This window comes from Canis lupus, chromosome 33, assembly GCF_011100685.1.
Source record: "Canis lupus familiaris isolate Mischka breed German Shepherd chromosome 33, alternate assembly UU_Cfam_GSD_1.0, whole genome shotgun sequence".
Lineage (NCBI taxonomy): Eukaryota > Metazoa > Chordata > Mammalia > Carnivora > Canidae > Canis > Canis lupus.
Genome location: NC_049254.1, coordinates 8,509,940 through 8,534,821, shown reverse-complemented (window position 1 = coordinate 8,534,821; position 24,882 = coordinate 8,509,940). Strand labels below are relative to the sequence as shown.

General features: G+C 39.2%; 1 protein-coding gene across 1 annotated transcript in view; it reads right to left on the bottom strand.

Moving 5' to 3' along the window:
• Positions 1-778: 778 nt before the first annotated feature.
• Positions 779-24,882, bottom strand: part of NXPE3 (neurexophilin and PC-esterase domain family member 3) — a 47,072-nt gene continuing 22,968 nt past the window's right edge. The window contains exons 5-8 of the mRNA XM_038582691.1: positions 20,929-21,683; positions 13,602-13,675; positions 4,632-4,838; positions 779-2,334 (exon numbers count right to left, since the gene is read on the bottom strand). Coding sequence (XP_038438619.1) covers positions 1,784-2,334; positions 4,632-4,838; positions 13,602-13,675; positions 20,929-21,683 — 1,587 coding nt within the window. The 3' untranslated portion in view covers positions 779-1,783. The remainder of the gene's footprint in view (positions 2,335-4,631; positions 4,839-13,601; positions 13,676-20,928; positions 21,684-24,882) is intronic.

Sequence of the window (24,882 nt, the reverse complement as noted above, 5' to 3'; positions counted from 1 at the left end):
GTTCTATCCTCCTTCTTCCCTTAGTTGTATTTCTCAAAGTATAGAACACTACCATTGCATCAGAATCACTGGATACTTGTAATGAAGGTTGATTTCACAATTCGTGGAGGCATGACCCCTAATTCTGTATTTTTATCAAGTATTCTAGGTGATTCTCAGACACTAAAGCTTAAAGACCATTAAAATGAGGCTATCTTAATATTTTAACTACTTGTTCCTCTTTAAACTCAGAAAATAATAAAAAATCTTGTACCCCTTATATGTATTTTATACATTTGAAGATGGCCCAAAGCTAAGAAAGGAAGATCTTACACTCTGTTCTAAGTTAAAACTCCAAATTCTTTGGCCCACTCTCCTAAGACTGTATGTTTTCATGCTCTAAGTATCCCATCTTCATCTCTAAAACCTTCCCAGTCTCTTTATTTGTCCATTTAGGGGAAACTAAAACTAGACTGTTAACCTTGTGGCTCAAAAAGAGAAGAGTACTTATACTTCTAAATGGCCCCAAGTTAACCTAAACTCATTTAAAATTAGTAAGGTAGGGATCCCTGGGTGGCGCAGCGGTTTGGTGCCTGCCTTTGGCCCAGGGCACGATCCTGGAGACCCGGGATCAGATCCCGCGTCAGGCTCCCGGTGCATGGAGCCTGCTTCTCCCTCTGCCTATGTCTCTGCCTCTCTCTCTCTTTGTGTGACTATCATAAATAAATAAATAATTTTAAAAAAATAAAATAAAATAAAATTAGTAAGGTAAAGATAGTCAAGTAAAATTGATCATTCATTTTAAGATAGCCAGTAGGAATAGTTTTTTTATTTCCAAGCATGAGAGAATGTGTGTATCTTAATAAATACCTGTTCTAGATCTCAATATATAACTTTAATTTCTAATTAGATTTAGATTTCAATTTCTAATGTTGGTATGCAATTCAAAATAACAACCAAAAAAGAAACACTTGAAACTGATGTACGTAAATATCAGTATTGTTTACATAACAGTCAGTTCTTAAAACCCTCAAACTTCAAAACACAAAAATAAATTTCCATTTATAGATTCCCCCTTCCAGCTCCAAAAGTGGTTATTCTAAAGTATTCATCATGTAAAATGTAGGTGAAATAAGTAACAATCACCCAGGGCAGGTATCAATTCAACACACAGATTTTATGTACTGCTTTCATATTTTCCTTTTGCTTCTCTTCTAGATAAAAGCAGGATGTCGTAAATATATTCTTACAAGAAAATTCTAATCAAGGATACTGGCCTTTTTGAGCACTTCAGAAAAGGTGAATCTCAAGAGAAACTCCTGAGACACAGCAATTTTCAGCGTGCTACAGGAGCCACCAACCATAAGCCTCAGGAGTTCATCCCACTCAAGATGGACCTACTGTGCTCTTCATACAGATAAGCTCAATCTCCTTGACCAGATAAGCTGCAAACACTCCACTACCCACCATTTAGTTCAAACATTTTTCAGTTTTTAGCATAGTAATCTCCCCTCTCAGGAGAGGCTAATTCAAACCCACTCATTAGCATCTTTGGTTACCAGGGCAATACAGTGAGTAGATGTTGTTCATAATGGTTCTCCCATGGCTATGTAAAGATTGGAAGAAATCCTATAGGTAGATATAAGTGCAACCTGCATTTTCCAAGCTCTTTGTAAGTCTTACATAAAGTCCAGTTCTTTTTGAAATTTTGTACATGTCCATAGCAGCCATCTCTCCATGGAACCAGCCATTAACTTCCTGTAATGCAGGTCATGTGATTCCTCCAGTCCCCCTCCAGGGCAGGCTAGGTCTCCAAGGGGCACACAAAGGACAAGAACATGTCCAGCTGGTTCTTCACAATAACTTCATCTGGATGTAGCTTGTGGGGTAAATAATGAGCCAAGGTCATCTCCCAGGCATCAACAAGATACACTCCAACCCCTGAGAACATCTTCCGAAGGATAGTGTCCAGCTGAAAGTTGTACCAGTCACTATTGAAAAGGCTCACCTCAGGCCCCAGCTCTTGGGGATTAGCTGTTCGGATGACTACCACGGTCTTAGGGCTTCGATCCAGGAGCTGGACCACTGCTCGACGGATATTCCTAAGCCGCCGGATATACACTTCCAAGGGGAAGGTGCTGAAATGAGACCATATAGCTATGGCAACCACCGTGTTCTTCCCTCCCACGATGCCATTCAGCTCATTTGCCACATAACGGAGCTCACTGCTAAAGACAGTTGTAAAACGGATGGGTGGACCATGGCAGCGATATTTGAGCAGGATGTTGTGCTTCTGGTCCACCGCAAGGAAAGGACCCACATTCTTGGGACTACCCAAGTTAAACTCCACTAAATCTGAAACAAGGAAAACGCAAATGCATAAAAATGTTCAAACCAAACACATGTATTATGATCATTCTTAGTAGCTTAAAAGAACTTTTTTTAAAAATAAAAGTATAACAAAAAGGTACAAGTATAAAGGAAATACCTATTTCACTGGCCTCAATGGACCTTTATTCTAACATATTATTTAAACCATCAATGATAGATTCTATACCTATGTCCATATACCTCAGAAGTAAAATAACCTGTTGACCTCTACCATTAGGCCAAGAAATCTTCCTATTTGCACTGACTGCTGAATATTTAAAAAAAAAAAAAATTCAATGTGGCATTTACACACGATTGTTCTAATAGGCAAATACTATTTCTTCCAAGACCAGGGCTATAACGTCTGCTTTTTTAAGAATACGTAATAGTAACCAAATACTTCTTTTTGCAATAGATGAAAGAGCAACTCTGTATCTTTTGGCTTTTGATTTCACCCTAGGGATGGAAAATCATATTAATGTTTTAGAGAATGCCGCTCTGTCACAAGAATAACAAAGCGGCAGAAGTTAGAACTCCCTTCTTCCTCCTCATTATCTAGTTGGTGTTTCAAAGTCTAGTCCCCCTGAGATCTTCTGAAGGTCCCAGGAATCAGTGATTATTTCTCTTCTGTTAACCTCTAAAAAACTCTTATCTATACAATTCATCACTTAACATATGCCCCATAAGAAAAGAGGGCCTGTCTCATATCCTTTAAAGTTCCTACAAGTACTTTACAGAGCAGGGACTAAATAACTTCTGGCAACCCAAGTCAATTAACACTTCCTAAGCACCTATTCAGCACCAGCTGCGTATTGCCATGAGCCAACAATGCTCAGACTGGTAAGTCACAGTTCTTGCTCTCAAGAGGTTTCCAGTCCATTCTGAAGAAGTCACATCACACTATAATTGGCCTACAGTCTTCTTAAGGGTTAAAGTTTCACTCTTCTCTTCATGCAGTCCCAGGTTCCTCTTCTAGATTTTCCCACCTAATTCATAACTATTTAGCATTTGGCCCCACTTAAACTGAATAAACTCAAGTTATCATTTTTTTTCTTTTGATTAAGATCAAGCACTGACACAAGGCTTTATCAGGTGAAAATCTGTCTGGAAAGGATACGGTGGAAAGCAATCAAGACACTCAATGTGATCACCGCTGTGAAAGGAAATAATGAGCCACATCATTAGAACTTAAGAAACAAACAACTACAGACTCATGGAGGGCCCTGCCTTGTCAGCACCAAACATCAAAACATGTTTAGCATTAGGCCATACAAATTATATCTCTTTTGCTAGTTCTTAACTTATGCTTTATCAACTACACTCAGCTATGTCTGTTTCAGAAAATCAAGCAAAACAGAAGCAGGAATTAACTTTCTACTTTTGGGGATATCTACTTCTTCCTTTCCTTCTAAAAATTAAATCTGAAACTACACTGGTGTAAAAAAATAAAAGAGGAAAATAAAAACAACTCACAATAAACTATGGGAATGTGCTTTATGGAAAGTCCTGCCAATACACAGCCCTCAAAAATAGTTCCCACAGAATTATTTTTCAGCTCTCTACACTATAAGCTGGGTCTTTAGGAAGGTTACCTGAGATTCATCCCTCCTCTCCTTGTCCATACATCTTCCACAAAGAGGAAAAGGCCTTGAATAAAGGATGGCCCTCCAGTGAGTGGGGCTTTATTCCAAGTCTGGATAGTACCCCCAGAGCTCAGGAGTGAAATCAGGAAGCTAAGAATGCTGGGACTTACCAAGACTCCCTCCATAGGAGCCAGCTCATCTCAGAATCATACCAATGGAATGCCCAACAGATGACACTGGGAAGGCTTTGGTGAATAGATGAATTAAAATGGACCACAGTTTGGCTGCTTCCTTCCAGTTAAATCTATTACAAACTTGGAGTCTGACCAAACAGAACTAGGAGAGAATTGATTTCCAATATGTCCACCTCTATTTTAGAGCCCAGATAGCAGAAGTAAAAGACTGCTGTAAGGTGATACTGTCCAGCTGCCTCATTGCACACATGGAGAAATGAAGACCCAAGAAGTAAATAGCTAATCAGTGGTAGGAAACTTCAACAAGAACCCAGCACGTCCATCCAATACATCAACCCCACCGTGGATCGGAAACCATCACACATCTCTCCAGGGTTAGGATACCTCTTTAGTCCCACAGAGATATAACTACTTCCTCACCTGATGCCCTTCTTCAGGAACTGGAGTGAAGAAAGCTGATTTTGTGCATGTGGAAAAGTTATAAAATAAAATGCAAAGTACCAACCTGGAACAAAGGCAGTAAGGTATTCAAACCACTGCCTGATTGTTGAGTCACCAAATAAATACACCACTTTTCTTTGTAAGCATTCTGTAATGTTGTCAGGGTCATTAAACTGGCGCATCTTAAACTTTCTGGGCCTCCATTGATCTTTATAATAATACCCAGAAGGAAAAATTCCTGAGCCTTGAGATAGTTCTGAATTCTTCATTTCTGAAAAGAAAGGGGAAAAAGTAAGACATTCTGAAAGTGTCCTCCAACAAACCATAAATGGAAAATGCTCCATGAAACAAAATTATGCTCCTATATTTATTAGTTTGCTGGTATATGGGTCACATTTCCTTCCATCACACTTCAAAGAAATCCCAAATTTTCCCCTTGCTACAAATGGTTCTCCTTTGCACAAAAATAGGAAGATGGGACACGTGTGTGAGGGTACTTGTGGACAGAGGGGGAAAAGAGGACTTTGACCATTCTCCTCTGATTATACGTGATTTTATCAAAGCCAAAAATAAAAGCAAGCAAATACCACGGAAATGTGTAGATAAAAGAATTGTCCAGTTTTATCCCAGAGTAAGTTTTCATACAAAGGCTTATGAGGTAAGTAATATCTTAGTTCATATTTTACATATGTATAATAAAATCAGTCCACTGCTGCTCAGCCTATTAAAAGGGAAGTTTTAACCTACAGGTTCTGATAATCAAATATGAATTCAGAAGACCACCGCTTAACACAGAGAACAAACCAAATATACTCACTCTCAAGAATTATTCCCCACAATGCAAAAGACTTAGAAGGTCTTTCTGCACAATGAACAGGATTTAAAATGCAGCCTAGCTACAACCATGAGTACACAAGCACCAGGACACGTTTCAGAGGGAGAGTCAACATCCTTCTGCCCTAACACCTCCCTTGGAAAATGCTTCTGTAGAAACAACACACTTTACATGCTTCAAAATAAACAGACAGGGATGACTAATATTTCTTGTGAGTTTACTTTGCAATTAAACGTATTATCTCATTTGATGCTCATGATAACCCTTTAAGGTAGATCCTATTGTTACCTCTACCTTTCAGAACAGTTAAGCAACTTGACCTAGACCTAGAGCTAGTAAGTAGCAAAGCCAAGACCTGACCTAAGCAGGTGATCCCCAAAGCCCATGCCCTAACCACTGTGCTACTTCACCTCAAAAACAGATGGTTGTAAATGTAGATTTTCTTTTCGGCTTTTTTCCTGAAGGGGTACACTTACTCATTTCCAACACTTATTCAAATCTACATTCTTCAAAAACCACCAATTATTTTACATCACTCCTTATATGCCCCAAGGGTCAAACTTTGATCATAATCCAGTAATTCTATAGTCTCCTCGGTTAATCCACAATTCGAAATCCAAATGTTTACATGACTCAGCAATTTAAGAGTCCTGTATTTGTGACTATTTTCAGCTTATCATCTTGATATTATTCATATTACTCAAAATTACTTTGATTTTATTCTCTACAAAGAAGATGCTCTATTTGACAGTGCATGTTTCATTTCTTAACTTAGCCATCTGCTAATTCTTTGAAGGCTCAGGGCCTAAGTAGAAAAGTAAATAGCATTTTTTAAAAACTTTACTTGGAAAAAAGAAAGAAAACTAACAACTTTACTTGGAAAACGTGATTATCAAAGAAAAAATTAGGGTGGAGGGGTAAATATTTATCTGGCCTATTCAAAAACAATTTCTCCACATGTTACCAAGTGTGGCTTTACTATGTTGCCACATCTTACCCAAAGCTCCCTCATTACATCAGCATCTCAAGGTTACACAGGCTGAGAGCTCTAGAGCAGATATCTGGGACCCAAAGAAAACATTTACTAGATTGGGAATTAAAAGTGATTTTGAAGTTACAGTTTTTACCATGGTTAATTCAGGAGACTTTGCTATTCTGTGTCAAATACATGTTATAAAGAAAAATATGTATCACACAGGAAACAATTACCACTTCTATTCAAATGTTAATTATATTTACTACCAGAGTTAAGTCAAGCAAAGCAAATCAATTACTGAACCTGACAGTAATTCTGTACACGTGCAGCACTAGATATGAGTAGTTTTAAAGTGAAATGCATGTACCTACATTGCCCTCTTATGGTCAGCTAAGACAAATACATTTCCTATTTTAATAAGACTAATAATAAGCAGGCTGAGGTTGTTTCAAAAGTCAGCATTTCTTTTAATTCCCAACCTAGTAAATGCATTTTATGGAGAAAAACTAAGTATAAGTATAGATAGAAATACCTATAGATTCAAAGAATGTTGAAAGGAACCTCAGGCAATGGCTACTCCAAATCTCTTTTTAAAAAGGTGAAGAATGTCACAGAGTGACTTGCCAAAGTTTCTCAGAGAGTTGTAGAGACACTTAGTGGTAAAGGGAGTACTGTTTACAAAGGCATACATTATTTCATTACTGGTAAGAGATCTGGGAGTGGTCTTCGTACCCCCAAATGATATCAGTTAGTTGGACTTTATATGTAGGATATGAGCCCTTTGATTTTCTAAGTTAACCAAGTAAAATGTATTATGTACTCCGTATTTTTTCCAACAATGGGAAAGTAGTTGTCTTTAAAACAGCTTTGTCTAATTTGTTATGCTATCACATCAACATCAGAACGACGTCTCATCCAAAAAGGCACTACTAGTTTGGTTTTCACCAAGCAGCATCAAACACTATTTTATCATTCACACCATCGTTTGGATGCACTAGGTAGTAGAGAGTTGATAAATTAGACAAACTTAAACATCAAGGTGTCTTTCACACCTCCCAAGCATGTAAAGAGGTAGCAGAAAATGGGGTGAACTTGAGTGAGAGGCTCTGGTTAATGTCTGACTCCACCTCTCCAACATGAAACCTCAGGATCACTTAAACTCATATCTTATACATCCCCTGCATTCTCAGAGTCTGGTCTAACATCAGGCACAGAGCAGATATCAAAACGATGACTGAGTCTCTGGAACTTGGTTTCATTATCTACAAAACAGGTAAATGACTAGTTATTTTGAAGGTTTGTTGTGAAAGTTCAATGCTAGAGTAGTAGTAATAGTTTTTAATATAAACGGCAACACTGGAATGCTGGAAATATTCTATATGTTCTAAACATTCTATATCTTTATGTGGGTGGTAGTTACCCGTTTAGTTTTAGTTGCTGTGTGACCACTGACCACAAACTTAGTAGTTTAAAAACAAGGGACATTTATTATCACAGAGCTCCGTCTGTCAAGAGTCCAGGGCATGGCACAGCAAGGTTCTCTGCTCAGAGTCTCACAGGTTGAAATCAGGTTGTCAGCAGGGCTGTATTCCTTTCTGAAGACAAGGAAAGTCTGCTTCCAAGCTTATTCAAGTGGTTGGCCAAATTCACTTCCTTGTGGTTATAAGATCATGTTTCCTTGGTGGGTGGTTGTTTGTTTTTGTTGTTTTTTGGTCTATAAACAACACAGATTTATTTCCTACAGTTCTAGAGGCTGGAAGGCTGAGATCAAGATGCCAGAATTATAAGACATTCAAATCAAGACATGTCAAGTGAAGACATCAAGCATGGCTGTGTTCTGATGAGAGTTCTCTTCCTGTTCAGAATGGCACCTTCTTGTTTGGTAGAAGGACAAGGGATTTTTCTGGAAGTTCTTTTATAAGGATACTAATCACACCCATGAGAGCTCCAACCACAAGACCTAACTAATCACCTCCCAAAAGCTCTACTTCCTTTTATTTTTCTTTTAAAAGTTTATTTATTTGAGAGAGAGAGAGAGAGAGAAAGTGAGTGAGAGAGAAAGAAAGCACAAGTTGGCGGAGAGGGACAGAGGGAGAAGCAGACTCCTTCCTCGATGTGGGGCTCCGGTCCCAGGAGGATTGTCAGCCTTCAGTTCCTGGAACCTGTCTATATTTTTTTGCCAAATGGCTTCCTCCACCTTTAAAGCCAGCAACAAAGAATCTCCTTTACTTGGAAGCCTTCACATGCTTTGAAGCTCTTCAAGAAGAACCTGGTCCCTGTTGAGGGCTTATCCAATTAGGTCAGGTCTACCCAGGATAGTATCTTTTTTAAACATCAACTTTGTTACATAATCAAAACATGAGAGTGATCCCATCATATCTTAGGTCCTTCTCACACTCAAGAGGGAAAAAAAAATTATATAAGGGCATGGGTCACTGGGAGTCATCTTAGAATTCACCTACCACACCTACAAAGACAGAAATGTAAAATTCCATTGTACTATACATTTACCACCCATGTGTTCTATTGTGTATAAGATACACCTCAAAAAGTAAAGAATATAGCAAAGGGCTACAAAGATGTTACTGTTTATTCTACTTGCTATTAAATCTAGTTTCATCCCAGACTCTCAGTAAACTCGCCCAAAAATATGAGCTCTAGTTTAGTTGTTAATGAGGTCAGAACCCATCAAGGCTTTGTTAGGCTATGATGATCTAGGGACCACAGTTACATGTACTAAGAAAAAGTCAACAGCAATTCTGACACTGAGAAAGCCTATCAGAAACCAGATGCTTGTCCCGATGATTCTTTGCTTCCAACTGCAATTATACCCATGCGTGGGGATTCAAACAATTCAGCAGATTAAACATGCATCTTAGAATAATTTTAACTTATAGGAAAATCAGTTAAAACTAACACAAAAAAAAAAAAAAGAGAGAAGGGGGAGGAAACCCTTCAAAATAAAGGATTCATAAGCAAAATAACACAAGTCAAAAGAACCTTCCAAGGCCAGGGCAAAGAAAACATAAGATGGGCCTGAAACATCTTTTGGTGCCAGAAAGTAAGGAAATACTTATGGGGGGGATGACAGGATGTCAAAGGGTATAGGAGCCAAACTGAAAAAGTTCCCAATTGCCAAAACTGGAGCAATTAGAGCAACAAAATAAATAACAATTGAATTAGGTAATAACTGAAATGATCACAAGTCTATACTGACATAAACAAATGGGAAAGAAGGGACAACACTTTCTTACAGAAAAATTCCAATTAATAAGTGTGTTAGGAATGAGTGATTAAAAAATCAGAATTACAAGACGCCTGGGTGGCTCAGTGATTCAGAATCTGCCTTGGGCTCAGGGCATGATTCCAGGATCGGGGATTGAGTCCCACATCAGGCTCCCCATGCAGAGCCTGCTTCTTCCTCTGCCTGTGTCTCTGCCTCTCTCTCTGTGTGTCTCTCATGAAAATGAAAGAAAGAAAAGAAAAAAGAAAAGAAAAGAAAAGAAAAGAAAAGAAAAGAAAGAAAAGAAAAGAAAGAAGAGAGGAGAGGAGAGGAGAGGAGAGGAGAGGAGAGGAGAGAAGAGAAAAAGGAAAAAAGAAAAAAGAAAAAAGAAAAAAGAAAAGACAGAGAAAGAAAGAAAAAGAAAAAAGAAAAAAGAAAGAAAATAAATAAATAAATAATAAATAATAAATAAATAAGAATTACATACCAGAGAAATAATTGCTGCTGGCAAGATCTCCTAATGAATGCAAAGATTAGTGGGTGAAAGTATAAGCAGGAACAGGATATTTACATCCTGATGTAAGACAGAGACATCTGGAGAGTAGCTTCCTGTGGCTACTGTAACAAATTGCCACATATCTGGTGGCTTAAAACAATACAAATTTATTCTCTTAACCATTTTGGAAGACAGAAGTCCAAATTTAGTATCACTGGGCCAAAACCTAGGTATCAGCAAGGCCATGCATGCTCTCTCTGGAGGAGCTAGGGAACAATGTGTCTCCTTGCCTCTCCTAGAGCAGTATTCTCTGGCTCATGGTCCCTCTCTCCATCTGTTAAGCCAGCGGCATGACATCTTCAAGTCTCTCTCTGCTTCCACTGTGACACTGCCTTCTGCTTCTATACGAAATCTCCTTCTGCCTCCCTCTTAAGAGGACACTAGTGGTTGTGTTTAGGGCCCACTCAGTATATCCAGATAATCTCTCCCCATCTCTAGAACTATTAATTTAACATACATGCAAAGTTTCCTCTGCCATCCGTACACAGCAACATTCATAAATTTGAGGGATTAAGATCTGGGTATCTTGGGCGGGGGGGGCGGGGGGGGGGGGAATTATTCAGCCCGCCACAGTCTCAAAGTATCTCCCCAGAATACAGAGTCAACATAAAGAGAAGAGGCTAGCCCCAGTGGCCCAGCGGTTTAGCGCCACCTTCGGCCCGGGGTGTGATCCTGGAGACCTGGGATCGAGTCCCACATCGGGCTCCCTGTATGGAGACTGCTTCTCCCTCTGCCTGTGTCTCTGCCTCTCTCTCTCTCTCTCTCTCTCTCTCTGTGTCTGTCATGAATAAATAAATAAAATCTTTAAAAAAAAAAAAACATAAAGAGAAGAGAGCCCTGATGGACACCACGTGAACCAAGTGATCTAAGTTAACATCATTAACAATACTACTAACATCACGTACTCCCTTAAAAGGATACGGCATCATTTCTGTGCTATTCTTCCAAAAATGTGTAATCTCATGCTAATCATTAGAAAACATTAGACAAATCCAAAGGTAGAAACATTCTAAAAATATCTGACCAGTGCTCTTCAAAGTGCAAAGGTCATGGAAGATAATGTCATAGAGGGAAGACTAAGGAAACACAGTGATTAAATGCAGTGTGGGATCCTACACTGGATTCTGGAACAGAGAAAGGACATTAGTGGAAAAACTGATGAAATCCAAATAAACTCTACAGTGTCGTGATGTTAAAACCATAGTTTTGAAAGTATTAGGTGGTTATGTAAGGGGAAGGGTGTAGGCTATGCAGGAACCTTGTACTATTTCTGTAACTCATATTTAGGTTTAAATTATCTGAAAACAAGTTAAAAAGGAGGAAGAAAGGAAGGAAGAGAGGAAGACAGGGAGGGAGAGAGGGAGGGATGTAAGCCCATGGTTTAGGGTCTTTGATTCCAGCCTGCTGGTCACAAGAGTTCTCCTAAACTGTGTGTCTTTGATATTATGTAAGCAATTGCTCTTCTCTTTTCTTTCCAACTATATACCTGCTCTGAGACAGTCTTCTCAAACCAGGCTATTCTGCTCCTATTGATTCACGGTTCCTTTCTACCTCTAAAAATCCATCAAGGGAAGCCTGGGTGGCTCAATCAGTTAAGCATCTGACTTTGGCTTGGGTAATAATCTCAAGGTCCTGGAATCGAGTCTAGCAAAAAGGCTCCTCGCTCAATAGAGAGTCCGCTTGTCTCTCTCCCTCTGCCCCTCCCATACTAATTCATTCTTTCTCTCTCTCTCAAATAAATAAAATCTTTATGATAAATAAAAAATAAAAGTCCATCAAAAGTCTCACTGGTTACTAAATCTGTCTTCTCTCTAACCAGAACAGTATATCACAAACCTACAACCACTTCTTGGCTGAACACCAAGACCTGTCATGTACAGGTCAACCATCCAAAGTTCCACCCACTGGCTATTGCACTAGACACGTAGGGACAGGGCAGGCAAGCCAGAAGGCTGGGACTGTAGCAAAGAAGAGTAGCTGTGATATACCAGAATAGGGCCTCCTGAGGGGTCAGACATTAAAGAGTATGAGGAGTGAGGACTATGGAGGATAGATATGGAAGGTGAGGCCCAGGCAAATAAAAGATTTCCATTAATGATGTTTCATATATAAATTTTTTCAAATTAGTAACTCCCTGGCTTTAAGTAAATCAAATACAGTCTTTCGCTAGGAAAAGATTGGGATTTCTTGTGGTACATGATGGTGGAGACCAGAGATATAGACTGGCAGCGTCCTGGCTGCATCTGGGCCACAGACAAATGTTACTTAGCCCACAAAGTATTTTAAAGTTTTCAGCCGGATGCTGATGTTTAAAGATTGAAGATTAAGACTTCTGATGTTTCTCGTAGGAAAAAAAACCCTATAGATCTGGCCACACTGTGTCTACATTTCTGCACAGCAGCAAAGCAGATGGAACTGCAGAGAAGCTGTCCTTGCTCTTTGGGTACTTCACCACTCACACAAGGCATGTATATGACTAGTACCCACCGTTACTAGATTCATATATTATATACACAGGCTCTATGGTATCTGTGTTTGCAGTATCTGTGTGGGAGACTACACATAGATGCTTTCAACAACTATAAGGACCTTGCCTGCCATCTGCATAAGCTTTCTAAATAATATTCATCTGTTCTTTCTAAAAATCACCATGGCTATTTATTTCTGTTCTGCAAAAACAGAACACATACATTTACTCTTCTGAATTCTGTTGTCTTCCTTTTAATAATATCCTATACCAATGGATCAAAATCATGAAGAAGGTTTGTTAAAACACAAACTGCTGGGCCCTACACCCCAGTTTCTGATTCAGTAGCCTAAGACCTGAGAATCTGCAATTCTAGCAAGTCTCCGCTAAGGCCGATGTTGCTAATGCAGACATCACACTTTGAGAAAATGGACATTCAATAACCCAATGCTTTTGATTTCAAAAAATTCCCTGACAATTTTACACACATTTCTTGAATATCTCTAGAACACCACTATTCTCCCACAGAACCTCTGCAATAATGGATACATTCTATATAAAATGCTGTCCAACATGGCAGTCACTAGCTACACGTGGCTCTGAAAGATGTGTGACTTAAGAACTAAATTTTAGACTTTACTTAATTTTAATCAACTTAAATTTGAAGAGCCACATGAGGCTAGTAGCTACCATATTGAACAGTATAGCACTAACAGCTCCTAAGAAGCCAACCAGAGAGGAAAGAGGGCGAAGAAGATAAATTTTACATGCATATACATAGCAGAGCCCAAGATTATGCACATGAGGTCTGATTTATTTTAATCAAAAGGTTCTTTTAGTATTTTCAATTGTGCCCAGAGGTATGGCCATGGCATATTAAAAGGAGGAAAAAAGTTTTCATGACATAAGTGAAACCACAAAGCCTCAATCCATTTAGCAAGAAAAACAATAAATCATCAAAGTTCACTCCTTTTTACCTTTGATGCTTGTGGGAATCACAGTCACCCAATCAGGTCCACTGGAGTTGATTGGCATTTTGATATTGACACCACTTTAAAGGGAATAGAAAGAGTACAAGCTTAGATTAAAGAACACTTATTTTCTAATATGTATCTTCATTTGTAAATTAAAACACTGGTGTGATTTGATAGAACCTTAAGATGAAATATTCTTATAAATGTTAACACAATTAATAAACTATGTCTCATAATAAGCAGTTTATATAGACATATAAAGTAAATACAAATTAAATAGGTTTTTAATTTTTCACTGCTTAGCAGTGAGAGTCTAAGCTCCAAAATGACAAATTCCGGTCTGAATTATTTATTCCCCTTGGGACTCAGGAAATGGCTCACACTGATGAGAATGTCCCTTCTGTTGCTAATTTTCAGGCTACAAATTGAGGCAGCATTAAGTCACATGTTGGATTACTCAGACCTTGGCCAGAACAAAGAGAAGTCTTACTGGAGACACTCATCACCAGATACACGCTCTTGCAGTACTTTGCTCACTTCTGCTACGGCTCTATTGTGCCTCTTTCTAAAACATACACTCCTCAAAGGCACAGTTTGTGTTTCACTACCCTTTTGTCTTCAGTACTTAGCATAAGCCCTGAACTAGAGTCCACGTTGGGAAAATAACTGATGGAGAGCTGTGTGGAAAAGTGGGGGCGAGTGAAGTCCAGGGGAAAAGTACTGAAAACTTGGTATAACTATGCCAGAAACTGATCACAATAACTAACCTCCTACACTTAGATAGAAAACAAATAACATAAAATGATAACTTTCCAAATTCCTGATACAGGAACTGAGTCATATTTTGTTTCATCAAAAGACAATTCAAAAGAGAGGGGCGCCTAGGTGGCTCCATCAGTTAAGTGTCCGACTCTTGACTTCAGCAAGGCATGGAGTCTGCTGATGAGTGTCTCTCTCCCTCTCCCTTTGCCCTTCCCATGCCACTCACCTTCTATTTCTCTCTCTCAAGAGAAAAAAAAAATTGTCCTTCAGTAATTCTTACACTTCAAATGAACAACGGGGGAAAAAAGAGACAAACCAAAAAACAGACTCTTACCTATACAGAACAAACAGATGTCTTACCTATACAGAACAAACAGGTCTCCAGATGGGAGGTGGGTTGAGGGATGGGTGAAATAGGAAATGAGGATTTAAGAGTACATTTATCTTGGTTAGCACTGAATAATATATGGAATTGCTGAATCACAATCAATATTGTACCCCTAAAACAAATATAACACTGAATGCCACTCACACTGGAATTACAATTTTTAAAAATATAATAAAAAAATAATTCGTGGGCACCTGGGTAGAACAGTCAGTTCAGTGTCTGACTCTTGGTTTCAGCTAGGTCATGATCTCAGGGTCATGAGATCAAACCCCACAATGGGCTCCCTGCTCAGTGTGGGGTCTGCTTACGATTCTCTCTCTCCCTCTGCCCCTCCTATCCTACATGCTCGCTCTCTTCCTCTCCTACTCCCTTCAATAAATAAATAAATCTTTAAAAATAACAACAATAATAATTTTGAAGCTTCTACTATGTGCCTGGCATTGACCTAGATGTCAGGGATCTAACAGTACACAAAACACACATCTCCTTCTTCACTAGAATGGACATTCTAGTGGGGGAGAGAAACAACAAAGAGGAAGGCAGTACAGCTGACCCTTGCACAACGTGGGTATGGACATCTATTTATGCGTGGATTTTTTTCAATAAATACAGTACAGTACTGTAAATGTATTTTCTGTTCCTTGTGATTTTCTTTTCTTATTATAAGAATACAGTATATAATATATATAGCATACAAAATATGTGTTAATCAGCTATAAGAGTTCTGGCCAACAGAAGGATATTAGTAGTTCATTTTGGGGGGATTCAGAAGTTAGAGGTTTCAGATGGACTCTGCGGGTGGCTGGCATCCCCCCCATGACAGTGGTTTTCAAGGCTCAACTATATCAGGAAAAAACAGATTAAGTGACATTTAAGAGAAGATACAACTTCTAAAACAACACAAACTACTTTCATGAGAGAACTTTGAGGTAAGGAAAAGTAGAAAATTTCCCTTTTGTAATTTTCCTGTAAAAATGTTTTAACCCCAATTTGGTCATTGAGAAACAATAAAGCAGCAAATCCAAACTAAGGGACATCCTACAAAACGGTGACTTCAAAATTCTTTTTTAAAACACTTAAAGATTCTATTTATTTATGAGAGAGATTGAGAGAGAGAGAACGTGAGCAGGGTGGAGGCAGAGGGGGAAGGAGAGGGAGAAACACTCTCCTGAGCGCAGAGCCCAAAACAGGGCTCAATCTCAGGACCCTGAGATCATGACCTGAGCCAAAATCAAGAGTCGGATGCTTAACGGACTGAGCAGCCCAGGTGCCCCCAAATTCTTAATATTGTAAAAAAAACAAACTATAGGAGTGATAAGTCCACTGTGGCCACCAAGTTCTCGCTGGGCTTCCTGACCCTGCTTCCGCTGCTGCTGGACTGGCCACTGGCAGCACGCAGTAGAGAGTTTGTGGGCACCACGCACACTGGGTGAGAGACTGATGCTTCCTCTCTTCACTATAATTTCTTCATGACACCCAAGCCCAGTTCTGGACAACCACAGTATGAGACTCAAGGAAATATCAATGAAGACATGTTTCTTTCCTATGCCTGGTGGTGAAAAGGTCAAACTCTTTGGTCCTCTGGGGATGAAAGTGAAGAACATAGAGTTCTTGGAGAGACAGATGGAAACTCTGAAAGACCTGCTGGAAGAGCTCAAAAACAAACTTCTTGACATCAAAGCAGAGACTTTCACTAACAGCAATTCTCTCACCAAGGAGGATAGGATGATGTGTGAGTTTGGGGCCATCAGACACACCAGTGGATCCTGGCAGTTTGGCTTCAATGGGTGGATAACCTACCTCTTTGATTCAGAGAACAGAAAGTGGACAGTGGTTCATCCTGGAGACAGATCATGAAAGGCTACTGTTGGACAGTGACAGAGATGTGACCAACTTCCTCATGAAGATCTCAAAGAGAAGTTCTAAAAGCTGGCTCAAGCCAAGTACTGGTGCACTGGGATGAAACGCCAGGGACAGTAGTACCACTAACCGCGCCTCAAGGCATGGCCCAGTCCAGGGCCTCAGCCATCAGACCTGGCACCCGGGTCTTCCCCCTCTTCCTCAGCTGTGCAATCATAATTGGCATCCAGGTCAGAGTCCTTTAGGGGGACAGACTGGAGAAGCTATCAAGCAGCCCCTGAGAGTGGGGGCCAGCTCAGCAACTCCACCTTTTAGTAGGCTGCCTTTGGATGAGCTGTTTATTTTTTAGACCACCAGAACTTTTGACCTTGCAAAGTCAGAAACATCAGTCAGGTGTTCCTGTGCTACACCACACAGTACAGCACAGGAAACATCCCATGTCCCTTCTTACATATGGTGGCTCTCCTGTTTAGCATTTTTCCTTGGCTTATTATATGCTTTTTTCTGTTGGTGCTAAGTGATGGGATTCTTGCACTGAAATGTTTAAATGCTTGATCAAGAAATCTCAACAAAGGGCAGCCCAGGTGACTTAGTGGTTTAGCACTGTCTTCAGCCCAGAGCCTGATCCTAGTGTCCCGGGATCGAGTCCCACTTCAGACTCCCTGCGTGGACCTGACTGTGTCTCTGCCTTTCTCTGTGTGTCTCTCGTGAATGGATAAATAAATTTTTTAAAGATTAAAAAAAAAGAAATCTCAACAAAGAGAACATTTTTTATCTTCTCCTTTTGTTGTGGAATATCAGGTTCTTCTCTGTAGATGACCTTGTCCTTACAGACAATATTGCCAAAAAGATATTGTTTGAAGCTACAGAACCTCGGGTTTTTTCTCTGTCCTGAGAAGCAACTCACTTTTTTTTTCTTTTTTAACTTTATTGGGCTATATCTTACATATCATAAAATCAATCCATTACCTCATTGACTTTTAAACAGAATATTTTATAATGTGATTGCTTTCTTCAGTAATTTATTTCCATCTACATATATTTAAATAAACATATCTCTTATAAAAAGTTTTTAAAAAACAAGCTAGAGACCTCTTCCAAATTAAAAGAGGTTAGAGATAACTAAACACAATGTGATCATAGTTAGATTAAAATCAACTAAAATAAATAATTAAATCTTCTTAAAAATAAAAAGAGGTGGGGATCCCTGGGTGGCGCAGCAGTTTGGCGCCTGCCTTTGGCCCAGGGCTCGATCCTGGAGACCCGGGATCGAATCCCACGTCGGGCTCTCAGTGCATGGAGCCTGCTTCTCCCTCTGCCTGTGTCTCTGTCTCTCTCTCTCTCTGTTGTGTGACTATCATAAATAAATAAAAATTGAAAAAAAATAAAAATAAAAATAAAAATAAATAATAATAATAAAATAAAAAGAGGTGCCTGGGTGTCACAGTTAACTGAGCATCCACCTCTTGGTTCTCACTCAGGTTGTGATCTCAGGGTCGTGGGATTGAGCCCCTCCATGAGTGTGGAGTCTGCTTAAGATTCTCTCTCCCTCAGGGCAGCCCAGGTGGTTCAGCAGTTTAGTGCTGCCTTCAGCCCAGGGTGTGATCCTGGAGACCCGGGATCGAGTCCCACGTTGGGCTCCCTGCATAGAGCTTGCTTCTCCCTCCGCCTGTGTCTCTGCCTCTCAAGCTCTCTCTCTCTCTCTTTCTTGTGAATAAATAAAATCTTTAAAAAAAAAAAAAAGATTCTTTCTCCCTCTCCATCTGCCTCATGTTTGCCCTCTCTAAAATAAATAAATACATCTTTATAAAACTTTAAAAAAAGACAGCTCTAATGGACATTACAGGGACAACTAGAGAGAATTGTATCAAAGATAAATGTCTCAAGTGCAGTAACTATGCTCTGGTTACATACTGAAGAGTGTCCATGTCCTAGGAGTTACATACTCACTGCAACATCATGATGTCTGCAACTTACTCTCAGATGCCCAGGGTAAAAGAATTATACATAGGTATACACATATATAAACACACAGAGAGAAAGCGAGAGAAAAAAATGTAGCAGAACAATAACAATGGTGAATCTAAGTAAAAGACATATGGATGTTCACTTTTATTATTCTTGCGGTGTTTCTAATGATCTGAAAAGTTTTTTTAGACAGAGTTAGAAAGAAAAAAAGAAATTATGCTACAAATATATGGAATGGAATACTACTCAAAAGGTCAATTTCAATCTTTTTCTTTCTAGTTAGGAGGCACAAAACTTCAGAATTTTAACAGAGAAAACAATACAAAAAAAATCAGTATCAGGACTATCAAATGTTTGGTTTCTAAAGTTCACCTCAAACTCTATTTTCCCAGCAAACTTCCAGGTAAGGAAAAATTCTTATGATTCTACTACAAAGTCTGTTTCTACTACAAAGTGCCATCAGCCAGCCTTATCCAGGACATACAAGTAAGGACAGGGACATACATTATTTCATCCTTCACAATTCATAGGTGTCTTCTAGTTTTTTGTTTGTTTGTTTTTTGTCTTCTAGTTTTAATGGTAGGATTTGATGTCAGGAATATTCTTAAATTTTACAAATCCTCTAGCCTTTTTCCCATTTTTTCCCACATGGAATTGCCATAAATTACAAGCCATGATGGGCAGCCCGGGTGGCTCAGTGGTTTAGTGTAGCCTTCAGCCCAGGGCCCGATCCTGGAGATCGAGTCCCATGTCAGGCTCCCTGCATGGAGCCTGATCTTCCCTCTGCCCGTGTCTCTGCCTCTCTCTCTCTTTGTGTCTCTCTCGTGAAATAAATAAATAAAATCTCAAAAAAAAAAAAAATTACAAGCCATGCTTCCTCTTTTTTGCTAAGCCACAAATGCACTGACAAGACAGCTCCAAAAGGGGGAGTAACTGAGCAGTCTTCACACATTAGCAGAAAGTACACAGAACTGAAATAATTTGCTCACCGTCACTGATAAACAGCTTGTCTGAGATCAAACCCGGGATAAAATTAAAGCTGAAGTCCTGGTGTACTTACTGAGCCACACAAAAAACTAGTCTTCTGAACAGTACAGTAAACACATTGAGTAGTGCTCCCCCTGCTGGCCTTCCAACAGCATGGCAGGAGTCCACCAAATGTGTGTTTAAAACTGGTAGGACCAAAAGCTGACTCCAGGAAAAGTGGAAAAATCAGAGGGCTTTATTTTAGAATCTCCCATAGACTGCAGACCTTATGATAAGTACTTCTCCCCCACTAAGGAATGAATGTATGTAAAACACGAAATTTTTTAGGGTTGCCCAGATGTACTTAACAAAAACTACCTCTCTACCAGAGAATATTTTTTAAGTACTTATTTCACTAAAAAAAAAAAAAAAACATTTTTACATTCTTTCAAATAACTGGACTTTGTGATAATATGGCTTTCTAACTTTTTTTTTCCCCCTGAGGCATTGCTATTTTACTTCACAACTATATGGAATGTTGAAGAAATCATTTTTAGTCATACTGATCCCATACATTCTATTATTTTTTTTCCATACATTCTATTATTATTCCATATATTGATCACCATGCTGAAAAAGTTTTACACTTAGGTTCAAAAACAGAAATTTGTGCACAATAATGCAGAAATTTCAATGATTATTAATTCAAAAAATATAGTTTGCTGTGGTATTCCTCTGCCCATGTTTATCATTAAATCAACCCAGCAATGTTGTCACATTCATAGTTCTTTTCCTATCAATACATGTTTAATACATCACTTAAAATTTTTTCATTTTATTAGACATGAAGCTAAGACACTGGCCTGACTACAATACCTCTAGTTCTTGGGTGATTTTTTGATCCGTTCTGTGAATAAGCAATTTTTCTTATATAACTATAGATATGCTATGTGGTTCTGAAGTAAAACATAGATATAAGGGTAAAAAAACAAAACCTCAAGGGTAAAAAGTCTTTAAACTGGAATAAGATCTAAGCTTCACTTTCTAAGAACTATTCACAAGAAGGCATCTGGCTTAGTCAGCGGAGTATGCAGCTTGATCTCAGGGTTGTGGGTCTGAGCCTGACACTGGGTGTAGAGATTACTTAAAAATGAAAAGAATCTTTAAAAAAATTTTTTAATAAATAAATAAAAATAAAAACTATTCAAAAAATATAAATATTTATTTTCTTTTCACTACCTCTCCCAAATTAGGCCAACTTCAGAGAGATATATGAAGCAAATAACGAAAACAAGAGTGTCTCCTAAATGGGATAGTGTCTCCTAACTGGGACAAAAACAATGGAAAAGGACCCTTAAATCACCTCCCAGAACAAGAAGCCCATACCTCTGGAAGAAAGCATTCTCTGCAGTAGTCAGAAGGCCCTTCAGGTATCCTCCTTTGAAATGGTTAATTCTGCTGCTGCAAGGGAGCTTCTTTGGTTTGAAGCAGAACCAGGGTTCTCCAGTGTAGAGATCTGTAAAGTTACACAAGGGCAGACTCCCAGGAAGACACACATTGCACTCCGTGGTTTCAGAAATTCTTCCTGAACGGAAGAGACTCTTGAAATATACCCTGTGTGGCTTCTCTTCCTGTAGGTGCTGAAGAACTCTGATCCCTTCAGTCGGGTGGACCAGAGATATGGACACTTTAACTTTGCCTGGCCAGAGCAAAGTAAAAAAGACCTTGTAAAACCCATTCTGGTAGTCTACCACTCTGCCCACAGCCCCTGCCTGCAGCTTAGGGGAGTGGATTCTGGCCTGCAGGTAGTCTCCACCATATTTCTTGGGCTTTCTTTGAAAATCCTGTACATGAACCAGCACTTCTAGTTGGCTTCCCACCTTGAAGAAGGCTGCAGAGTTCAAGATAACAAAGTAGCTGGAAGAAGGGTCAGTGCTCTTCAAAAAGGGGACTGGACCCACATCAGGCACCTGCCACTGTAAGGCGGCCAGCAAGGAGTCCTCCTCCATGCGCTCCCGGCTGGACAGAGTCTGATGCTCGTAGCCACAGTAAGGATTCCGGCTAATTCCTGTCATCTGGGAGGAAACAAACTGTCCACTACTATCGATGAATGTGGCTGCAACAGTCTCATGGTCCAAGTACTGAAGAGAAAAACACAAAAACAGAAACCACAGCTACAATAAATGTCCTTCTATCAGCCAAATATATCTCTGCTATAGCTTAATTTTAATAAAACTACTTGGAATGATATTGTTTCAAAAACCAAAGCTCACTAGTTTTACAGGGCTATCTTACTGTAACACAGAGAAATCAATATGAGAAATAACACAGAGAGATCTCCAACCTTCTGTGAATTTTACCTCCAGGAGCTCAATCAGGTTCCCAAAATCAGTATCAGAAGAAAAACAAAACAAAACAAAACAAAAAACAAAAAAAAAAAAAAGAAAAAAAGAAAAAAGAAGAAAAAAAAAAACCTTCAAAGCTTCCAGCAGAGTAAGAAAAAGAACCATCTGGAAATATAACAAAGCATTCTGTTCTTCTTAACAAGGCCTGATTTCAAGAGAAACTATTTTACCAGAGCCTAACCTATTGGGATTTTATCAGAACTGAACCAAACTGGGGTAAGAGGCATACCCAGCTCCAGCCCATTCTAATCATCTATCCAACTTAAGGAGTATGGGGAGAGGACTGAAAAGCAATTCTGAAGTTCACAGCCCAGTAGCAAAAGCTCACTAAAGGACTGAGACTTACTCATGGGACTATAAAACGCTTCACCTCACCACCTTACAACTAATCAGTTCCTTTTACCCAGTACATAACATTCAGCTTTCAAAAAAAAAAAAAAAAAAACTACAAGACTACTAATAGGCAAAAAACATAGTTTGAAAGCACAAATCAAACATCAGAACTAGAATTAGGTATGGCAGGGTTGTTGGAACAATCAGACCAGTAATTTAAAGCAACTATGATTAACATGCCCCTAATAGAAAAAGCAGACAACATGAAAGAACAGATGGGCACTGTAAGGGGAGAGATGGAAATTCAAAGAAAGTATGAAAAGAAAAAAAATGCCAAGAATAGAGAACCTAGAAATGGACTCTCAACTCTATGGTCAACTAATCCTCGAAAAAGCAGGAAAGAATATCCAAAGGAAAAAAGATGGTCTCTTCAACAGATGGTGTTGAGAAAACTGGACAGCCATTTGCAGAAGAATGAAACTGAACCATTTTCTTACACCATACACTAAAATAAACTCAAAATGGATAAAAGACCTAAATGTGAGACAGGAATCCATCAAAATTCTACAGAAGAACACAGGTAGCAACCTCTTTGACCTCATCCATACCAACTTCCTGCTAGACACCTCTTCAAAGACAAGGGAAATAAAACCAAAAATGAACTACTGGGACTTCATTAAGGTAACAGGCTTTTGCAAAGCAAAGGAAATAGTCAACAAAACCAAAAGATAGGGATCCCTGGGTGGCGCAGCGGTTTGGCGCCTGCCTTTGGCCCAGGGCGCGATCCTGGAGACCCAGGATCGAATCCCACATCAGGCTCCCGGTGCATGGAGCCTGCTTCTCCCTCTGCCTATGTCTCTGCCTCTCTCTCTCTCTCTGTGACTATCATAAATAAAAAAATAAAAAAAAAAAAAACAAAAGATAACCTACTGAATGGGAGAAGATATCTGCAAATGTCTTATCAGATAAAGGTCTAGTACCCAAAATCTACAGAGTACCAAACTCGGGGCACCTGGGTGGCTCAGTCGGTTAAGTGTCTGCCTTCAGCTCAGGTCATGATCTCAGGGTCCTAGGACGGAGCCCTGATTTAGGATCCCCACTCACCGGGAAGTCTGCTTCTCCCTCTGGCCCTCTCCCTGCTCATGCTCACACACTCTCTCTTTCCCTCAAATAAATAAATAAAATCTTTAAAAAGATAAAAATAAAAAAAGAACTTATCAAACTCAACACCCCAAAAACAAATAATCTTTAGGTCAAAAAATGGTAGAAGACAAGAACAGACATTTCTCCACAGAAGACATACAAATGGCCAAAAGACACATGAAAAAATGCTCAACATTACTCAGCATGAGGGAAATACAAATCAAAACCACAATGAGATATCACCTCACACCAGTCAGAATGGGTAAAATTATCAAGTTAGGAAACAACAGATGTTGGAGAGGATGCAGAGAAAGGGGAACCCTCTTTCTTACACTGCTTGTGGGAATGCAAGCTGGTGCAGCCACTCCGGAAAACAATATGGAGGTTCCTCAAGAAGTTAAAAATAGAGCTACCATGACCCAGCAACTGTACTACCAGGTATTTATCCAAAGGATCCGACACAGAGATCTGAAGGGGAAGGAAAAAAAAAAAAGAGGGAGGCAAATCATAAGAGACCCTTAACTATGGAGAACAAACTGAGGCTTGATGGAGGGGAGGTTGGCAGGGGGAGGGGTTAAACAGGTGATGGGTATTAAGGTGGGCACTTGTAATGAGCACTGGGTGTTATATGCAACTGATGAAACATTAAACTCTACCTGTGAAACTAATAATACACCGTATATTTATTGAATTTAAGTTAAATTAAATTTTAAAAGCCTACCAGAAAAAAAGAAAGAAAGAAAGAAAGAAAGAAAGAAAGAAAGAAAGAAAGAAAGAAAGAAAGAAAGAAAGGAGAAAAGAAAGAAAAGAAAAAAAAGAAGAAAAGAAAAGAAAAGAAAAGAAAGAAAAGAAAAGAAAGAAAGAAAAGAAAAGAAAAGAAAAGAAAAGAAAAGAAAAGAAAAGAAAAGAAAAGAAAAGAAAAGAAAAGAAAAGAAAAGAAAGCCAGACAAAGCAGAGAGGACTTTTAGGGCTGGGAAATGGGAAATCTCCATAATCTTCCTATAGTGTAAACTCTGACAGTTGTTTTGGAGTTGTTTTGGTAATTAAAGTGCCTGACCTCAATTTTGATTGCCAAGGCATGAATTTTCAAAGAGGTATCCACTTAAAAGACTGCTATCTCGGAAAAACACAATGCCAGCCACAAGACTAGATAAAGAGCCAGGCCACCACCTGCCTCAATAAGCTCCTTGGCTTTAGAGATCTTGGTAGATTTAGATAAATGACCATTTCCTGTGCTTTAAATTTCCACTCTTATGTTTCAAATTCACTAATAAAAACTGAACCTGTGAAACCCCAGGCCCCTATTCTTAGATTCCCCCCTTAGTAACCCTAGACCTGTACTCTTTCTTTCTCTACCCATGATTTCACTGTGTGGCCTCCAGTGTGCTGTATACCCTCCAGGACCCATGAATAATAAAACTTGTTATTGTTTTTCAAAGATCCCTGCTTGCAGTCATAG